Source organism: Ips typographus, linkage group LG13 (assembly GCF_016097725.1).
Source record: "Ips typographus isolate SLU linkage group LG13, UJ_Ityp_2.0, whole genome shotgun sequence".
Classification (NCBI taxonomy): domain Eukaryota; kingdom Metazoa; phylum Arthropoda; class Insecta; order Coleoptera; family Curculionidae; genus Ips; species Ips typographus.
In genome coordinates, this window is record NC_138434.1 from 1,658,129 (window position 1) to 1,666,477 (window position 8,349).

The 8,349-nt window shown below is 38.5% G+C and overlaps 2 protein-coding genes across 4 annotated transcripts; one reads left to right on the forward strand and one right to left on the reverse strand.

Annotated features, from left to right (window-relative positions):
• Positions 1-3,939: 3,939 nt before the first annotated feature.
• LOC145736941 (dynein regulatory complex protein 8) lies at positions 3,940-6,058 on the forward strand. Of its 3 annotated transcripts, none has more exons than XM_081991491.1 (4): positions 3,940-4,099; positions 4,154-4,391; positions 4,740-4,969; positions 5,862-6,058. In XM_081991491.1, exons 1-4 carry the CDS (start codon positions 4,069-4,071, stop codon positions 5,888-5,890), a joined length of 528 nt encoding a protein of 175 aa, XP_081847617.1. In that variant the 5' UTR covers positions 3,940-4,068; the 3' UTR covers positions 5,891-6,058. The 3 variants fall into 3 exon arrangements, with proteins under 3 accessions (XP_081847617.1, XP_081847618.1, XP_081847616.1); XM_081991492.1 differs by having other exon boundaries at positions 4,740-4,950; positions 5,853-6,058; XM_081991490.1 differs by lacking the exon at positions 5,862-6,058 and adding an exon at positions 5,004-5,204 and having other exon boundaries at positions 4,740-4,950.
• On the reverse strand, positions 5,690-8,132 carry LOC145736930 (delta(3,5)-Delta(2,4)-dienoyl-CoA isomerase, mitochondrial). Its single transcript, XM_081991473.1, has 7 exons — positions 7,947-8,132; positions 7,752-7,893; positions 7,258-7,346; positions 6,598-6,845; positions 6,060-6,223; positions 5,879-6,005; positions 5,690-5,820 (listed from the first exon to the last, which is right to left on the reverse strand). The coding sequence occupies exons 1-7, from the start codon at positions 7,999-8,001 to the stop codon at positions 5,722-5,724; spliced, it is 924 nt and encodes a 307-aa protein (XP_081847599.1). The 5' UTR covers positions 8,002-8,132; the 3' UTR covers positions 5,690-5,721.
• Between the last annotated feature and the right edge of the window lie 217 nt (positions 8,133-8,349).

Here is an 8,349-nt window from a genome sequence, read left to right on the forward strand (position 1 = left end):
ATTTACTCTCTTACTTGACAAGATACGTCAAAATGTCATAGAAAACAAAAGATAGTGCAGATTACAAGCTTTCCAAAAATATCCCCCCATGAGTTAATTGGTCATACCGTTTGGCCGCTAGAGGGCGTCAAAGTTGCTTTACCATAAAATCACTAATTTTTAGACACCCGCTGCTTTCACCCTAATTTACTCTCTTACTTGACAAGATACGTCAAAATGTCATAGAAAACAAAAGATAGTGCAGATTACAAGCTTTCCAAAAATATCCCCCCATGAGTTAATTGGTCATACCGTTTGGCCGCTAGAGGGCGTCAAAGTTGCTTTACCATAAAATCACTAATTTTTAGACACCCGCTGCTTTCACCCTAATTTACTCTCTTACTTGACAAGATACGTCAAAATGTCATAGAAAACAAAAGATAGTGCAGATTACAAGCTTTCCAAAAATATCCCCGCTTGAGTTGATTCGTCATACCGTTTGGCCGCTAGAGGGCGTCAAAGTTGCTTCACTATAAAATCACTAATTTTTAGACACCCGCTGCTTTCACCCTAATTTACTCCCTTACTTGACAAGATACGTCAAAACGTCATAGAAAACAAAAGATAGTGCAGATTACAAGCTTTCCAAAAATATCCCCGCATGAGTTAATTGGTCATACCGTTTGGCCGCTAGAGGGCGTCAAAGTTGCTTTACCATAAAATCACTAATTTTTAGACACCCGCTGCTTTCACCCTAATTTACTCCCTTACTTGACAAGATACGTCAAAACGTCATAGAAAACAAAAGGTAGTGCAGATTACAAGCTTTCCAAAAATATCCCCGCATGAGTTGATTGGTCATACCGTTTGGCCGCTAGAGGGCGACAAAGTTGCTTCACTATAAAATCGCACATTTTTGCCAAACTGACTTTTTTGCCTACCTATTTAGTATCAAATTAGTGTCACGTTGCCTAAACTAGTATTCACAATTCAGCAGTGTTGCCAAACTGTTTCGCTAATTTAGTATCACATTGACGCCACGTTGCCAAATCGTCCATTTTCATAAAACGAACAATAATTTTCAAATCATGAAAATTGTCAACAAGTAAATATCTAGCCAATTTGACAGTTTTGTTTAGTTTGTTATGTTAAAAATGACATCTGTCAAAATTGAGTACCATTATGTCAAATTTAAACATTTTAAAATGTCAAAAGTGACAACAGTTTTACCACGCCCACTGTTCTAGCATTAACACTCGTGATTGGTTTAGGGGGCGTGGTTATCGCAAGCCCCGCCCCTTATTAGGGTTAGTTTTCTCATTACATCGAGGCGTGGCTTGTTTGTTATTGGTTGATAGGGCGGAGCTATAAAAACAAATAATGAAACTCAAGTCAAAAACAAGTTTGGTGCGCTCTGTCACTTTTTGCCCTATAACTCCGTAAAGAAACCCCTGAGACCAAAAACACCTTAATACAATCTTGTAGAGAATGAAATTTGCTACAACTTTGATTATTTACATACTTTTTGTAGCTTCACAAATAACGGAGCTACACTCAGTCGAAATGGAGTTTTAACTGCTTCATTATTTATCAAAATAAACCAAGTTTCAGTGTGTAAGTAAATAAGACAGCTGAAACAGGTGTGCAGGTCACGTGACAGCTGCCTAATACTAGCACAGAGTAATCACGTGACTTAAAAAAAAAGCATTCGGTAGGTAAACACGGTCAGTCTAAACAAGTTTACTAAAATCGATTAATTGCGATAAACACACTGTATTTTTAGAAAGTATTTTATAAAAGCGGGTGTGTTTACACCTGATTGTTTACATCCGATCAAAATACAAGCTAAATTTAGGCGGGAATTGATCAACGTCCATATTGAGCTAACCTAACCTAACATTTGGGGTTTTTGTGAATTTTCCTAGTTTTTGAATTTCACACCTTTTCCGCCATTTTTTTTTTGGCTAGTTTGACAGTTGTAACGTTTGACACGTAAGTGGAAAACGTCAAAAACCGGTTTTGTTTTGGTTGTCACGTCAAAACTGTCAAAAAACGTTTTACCTTTGACACCCCAAGAGAAACTCACTTTTATACTTCCACGTTCTGGCCGAGGACAACTTTGACAGTTCTAACGTCACAAAATTCTGGAGAAAATAGGTTTTAACAAAAGTGCATACAAATTCAGCGGAAAGTGTGTTTTTCGCACGCCAAGAACCGAAAAAGTCACTTTCCGCACTAACTAACCATATTATTTTCCAGTTCAAAGTTATATATTTTATATATCCATGGACAGACATTTTGACAGTTGTGACGTTCCATTGACGTAATGGTACAAGTAGTTTTATCTGTCATTGAACTGACAACTGTCAAAATACAGTCCAAAAGACAGTGAAACTATAAAACACAGTTGAAAGGTAACAAACCTTGTAGAAAGTATATTAAATGCATTTTATATGTCTATGGTTGGGTTTTTGACCGTTGTGACTATTTTGACGTTTGTTTAGCTTGTCGACTAAACTGACATTACAGTGAAAACTGTCAAAATACAGTCCAAAAGACAGTGAAACTATAAAACACAGTTAAAAGGTAACCAACCTTGTAGAAAGTATATTAAATGCATTTTATATGTTTATGGATAGGATTTTGACAGTTGTGACATTCTATTAGTAGTTTTATCTGTCATTGCACTGACAACTGTCAAAATTGTACCATAAAACTATCAAACTTCTTTTTTGCTTATAAATAGTCGTTTTTGGGGTGTGGTAAGTAATAAAATGGTAAGTAAATTTCCCTCTGGGAAACTGAAAACGCTGGGAAAACTTGACACCCCTAAACTTTGGGTCATTTATCACTTTCCAGATAAATTGCCGGCCTCCGGTTAAACCGGGAAACCTGGAAAATAAATGGAAATTTACCTCACAGTTTTTGCTCCTAAGAAACAAGTCTGACTGAAATATATGTGAATTTAACGTTATTATAAATGGGACACCCTGTATGTTTTTACGTTTTTGGATTTTCTTTCCAAGGCCTACTTTGTGACATAAATGTGTAATTGCAAAATGTTTACCGTTTTCGAGATATTTAGCATTGAAATTGTGTTTGAACACAGTTTGAAAATACAGTCGGGTACAAAATCGTCTGTAAAACCCATTTGGAGTAAGAAAATGACTGTCTTAAGTACATTGTTGGAATCCTCATTAAATTTCTTATTCAATAACCTAAAAAAACACTAAAAAATTCAGTACAGTCAGGTAGAAAAACGGTGCCGAAATTTGAACTGTCGGAAAGACAGTGTGAAAGAACAGTCAGGGACAAAATCGTCTGTAAAACCCACTTGGAGTAAGAAAATGAGTGTTTTAAGCACATTTTTGGAATCCTCGTTAAATTTCCTATTCCATAACCTGAAAAAAAACTACAAAATTTGGTACAGTCAGGGAGAAAAACGGTGCCGAAGTTTGAACTGTCAGAAAGACAGTTTGAAAGAACAGTCAAGGACAAAATCGTCTGTAAAACCCATTTGGAGTAAGAAAATGAGTGTTTTAAGCACATTTTTGGAATCCTCATTAAATTTCCTATTCAATAACCTGAAAAAACACTACAAAATTTGGTACAGTCAGGTAGAAAAACGGTGCCGAAATTTGAACTGTCAGAAAGACAGTTTGAAAGAACAGTCAGGGACAAAATCGTCTGTAAAACCCACTTGGAGTAAGAAAACGACTGTTTTAAGAACATTTTTGGAATCCTCGTTAAATTTCCTATTCAATAACCTAAAAAAACACTAAAAAATTCGGTACAGTCAGGGAGAAAAGCGGCGCCAAAGTTTGAACTGTCAGAAAGACAGTTTTTTAAGATGTTATTTTCTCAAAAACGGTTAAAGATATCGCAGTGAAATTGTCAGGGTTTGTACAACCCTTCTAAGGCTAACTTTTACCATTCTTACAGTTTTTCTGTAGGACTAACCGTTACCGTGTAAACGGGGCCTAAACCCACCCCCTTCCACCCCCCCCCACTGTAGCAGTTAGCATGGAAACGTTTGATGTTTAATCAATCAGACTGCTCAAACAGTCAAATTATTAGTTCCAAACCAAAATGGAGGACGACGAACAAGAGGAAATTCCTGGTAATTTTCCCTGGAAAATGAGGAAATTTTCCAATTTTTTTTGAAATTTTTCAGTCCCAATTAACAACGATTTGGAACGAAGAATCGCTGACGCTTTTGAGGTTTTCGACCATGCAGGCAACAAAACAGTGGACGTGAGGGAAATTGGTACCATTATCAGAGGCTTGGGGTGTTGTCCCACTGAGGCCGAGGTCCAGGAAATTACCGTGAGGTTGGAAGACCCTGAGACACCCGGTACAGTCCACTTATCCAAGTTTCTGCCCTACGTTTCGCAGTTGATAGCCGAGCACAGGTTTGTGAATAACTCGCCTATTTGACAGTTGACGTCAAAATGACACTGAAACAAAAACATAGTCCTGTCCGAGGGCTTTCCGAAAATGTATACTTTTAAGTTGATTGGTCAGGTGGTTTGGCCGCTAGAGGGCGTCAAAGTGACGCGACTGTCTCCAGAGTGGGTTGTGACACTTTGACCTTGAATAACTCACTTATTTGACAGTTGACATTAAAATGACACTGAAGCAAAAAGATAGTACAGATTGTGGGCTTTCAAAAAATGTACATATTTAAGGTGATTGGTTACGTGGTTTGGCCGCTAGAGGGCGGCAAAGATGATAAAAAAAAAATGGGAAATTTCTTGCAGGTATGAACCGGCCAGTCCCGAGGTACTGCTGGAAGCCTTCCAAACCTTAGACCAAGACCACCACGGTTACCTAAGCAAAGATTATATTGCCACGTTGATGACGCAAGACGGGGAACCGTTTAACCAGGAGGAATTGGAGGAAATGCTGGAAATTGCCATCGATCCGCACACGCAAACAGTACCGTACGAGTACTACATTAATAAGTTAATGGTAAGTGTGGTTTTCCCTCGTTTTTCCCCTTAAATCCTGTCCAAAACGTCCAGCACGAACCGCCTGGACAAGAAAGCGTGTACAATTTGGCGGACAGAATCGAAGCGGACAAACCTCCTCCTCCTCCCCCTCCGAGGCGCATGTCCTCCTTCCTCAGATCAACCGGGTCCTTTGCTGATTCCTCAGCTTAACTACAACGAGAAACCATAACCATTTTTATGGTAAAAGACAGTAAACGAGCTTCAGAGAAAGAACTTTGCTCTTTGACTAAGTTTTGGCGAAAATCAGTGAGGTTATGTAGCTTTTTGACAGGTGTGACGTTTAAAAAGTGTCCTCAAAGTCCCGTTAGACCTGTCAAAGTCTCAGTTAGTCTAGATTACTAATTTAAACATCCGGAACAGTCTAGTTGACTTGTTTCGAGGAAATGTATCTTGAAAGGTTGTTTTACGCGAAAATTAGCCTCAGAACTCTCCCGAAAAGTACTTTAACCTTAAAAATCTTTGTTTTCTCTAGTCCACTGTGGGAACCAACTAATTTACTATCTTGGTGCGCAATTTAAACATCCGGAACAGTCTAGTTTGCTTGTTTTGAAGAAAAGTAGCTTGGAAGGTTGTTTTACGCGAAAATCAGGCTCAGAACTCTCCCGAAAAGTACTTTAACCTTAAAAAATCGATTATTTTCTCTAGTCCACTGTGGGAACCAACTAATTTACTACCTCGGGGACAATTCAAAGTTACAATAAAACCCAAAAAACTTGTATTTTCTCTCAAACTAAAGTTTGGAAAACTTAACGTCAGGATCTTTGGTTAACTGTCCCATTGTGGCGTTGACCAAATCCTCACTTTGCAGCATTAATTGATTGAGTAAAGCCTGAAAAAACACGGTAATTTTGCTTGTTTCAGGTGGATCAGTAACCCAAAACACTCACAATGTGACGTAAACCTTCCTGTACCGAGTGGTCGCGCGAATAAACCAGATTCGCTTTGGTGGTTTGGACCGCCACTGGGCTTTTTCTGCTGATTTCCTCCGCTAAACTGATCGCGCCCTGTAGCAGGCTGGCAACAGTGTTTTTGGGTGTTTTTCTTGCATTAAAGTGAGGTTAAACTTACTCTTCCCGCGTGTCGTACACTTTGGAGACTAGTCCACGTGCCAGAGCTTCGGGAGAATGGAATTTTCTGCACGTGTAGCACAATTCTCGGGCTAAACTGTCTGAACCGATGATTTTAGGCAACCTTTGCAACGTTCCTATGTCGGCGGCCATGCCAATATCCACCTAAATTGACACATTTGGCCGTTTAATTCAAACTAAACGTCAAAGTGACATTTTGATTGATTACGGCTCTGTCAGGCGACTGTCATTAATGAAATTTTTCCTGGAGGTAGCCCTGACAGGTGACAGTGTATGACAGAAATTTAGTGACTGTCACTTGACAGGTTTTTGACAGAAAAAATGTCAAACTGAGACAAAATGTTATTGATAAACCACTAAGTCACTGACCGACATTTTGGTCAATTACGGCTCTGTCAGGCAACTGTCATTAATGAAATTTTTACTGGAGGTAGCCCTGACAGGTGACAGTTTATGACAGAAATTTAGTGACTGTCACTTGACGGGTTTTTGACAGAGAAAATGTCAAACTTTCTCACCTCTTTAACTTGAAAATAAGCGTCTTTACTGCAGTATCGTATGTCGGCTGCAGTAACCAAATCCACTCCGGCACCCACACAACCGTTATGTACGGCTGCTACGACCGGTTTCTTGCATAATTCCAACGAAGACATGCTGTTTTGGTAGTGGACGAGAAACGAGGAAAACACTTTAGCTTTCCGGGCCGCATCGTCGATTTGGGCCGTTTTCGGAAACATCGACTCGGTAATGTCTTTCAAGTCGATACCTGCGCATGTCAAACGGTTTTGACAGCTGACAGGCAACGTAAAAATGCTACAAAAGTGTTCCCTCTCACGTCACAACTGTCAAAATTGTCTCCATGGAGCTATTCTTCAAAGAAACGCATCTATTTGGAATTTTATACTTTCTGAGCACTGGTGAGTGACTTTTGACAGTTATGACAGCTGTCGCGCGACGCAAACAAAATATTGAAATATTCCTTAATGTCAACTGTCAAATTTGACATTTTTTTTCATCTAAAAGATTCTAAATTGTTCTAAAATGTTCCAAAATGTTTTCAAAGGTTCTAGAGCCTAGTAAAAGCTTCCAAAAGATGCTAGAAAGTTCGAGATTGTTCTAAATGCTTCTAGAACCTTTCCAGAATGTTCTGGATTGTGCTAAAAAGTTCAAGTACTAACCGGCGCAAAAGAACCGTCCGGAACCGCTCAGTACCACCACTCTGCAGTCCTCATTGTCGCTCAAAGCCTCGAAGCAGGATTTGATTTCGCTGAAAAATATTTTGATTCCATCAACAAAAAATTTGACGTTTTTTTCTGTCAAAAATCTGTCAAGTGACAGTCACTAAATATCTGTCATTACCTGACACGTGTCAGGGTGTCTGATATGAAAATTTTATTAATGACAGTTGCCTAACCATGAGCACTTTTTGCATTGCAACTCCTTAAGGAAGGCTTTAAAGGCAAAATCACCTTAATACAATCCTGTAGAGAATACAATTCTCTACAACTTTCCTTATTTACACTTTGAGGTAACTTCTTAAATAACCGAGCTACTCTCACTTAAAATAAACCTAGTTTACTACTAGTATTGTGTGGTTGACTTAGACATGTAAAAACAGCCTAATTTAGTGATTTTCACCGCCCAAAAAGCTGCTTTAAATTCACTAACTAACCTGAATAAAGTGTAGTTGATTGCATTTAACTTGTCAGGTCTATTCAGCTCAACCTGATACACAAATTCCTTTGGAACGGTTACATTCAAATGCTTGTAAGCTGGTGGGACACTGCTGGACATGTTCTCATGGACAAAAAACCCTAAAAAGTACCAAATAATCACTGAAATCACCAAAAAAGCTTCAGGCACCCACTGGAAGAACTCAATAATTGAAGAGACGGTCGTGCCAGTCTGGAAAACATTAACATTTCGGTTTTAACACCTAAAATATGTGGAAATATATTTTTAAATAGTTTCTACCTTTGAACTTTGAACATTTCAACTAATAAACAACTAAAAACTAAAAAAATAACTAAATTAGCAATTAACTTGACATGTTGTTGTTTTGATTGTAAATGTCACTGTCATTAGTGTCATTAATGTCAAACTTAGGGAGGTATTGATTGCGCCGGCGGTGCTCCCTCTATAAGCGGTAGCACAAACTGCTGAAGAGTGGTAATCAATAACACAGTGCATAATGGATTTTTTTTACGTGAAAATCAATACTTTTACCTGTTTTTTTTTAGGCTTTAATTGTCACGTGTTACTTAGGTGAC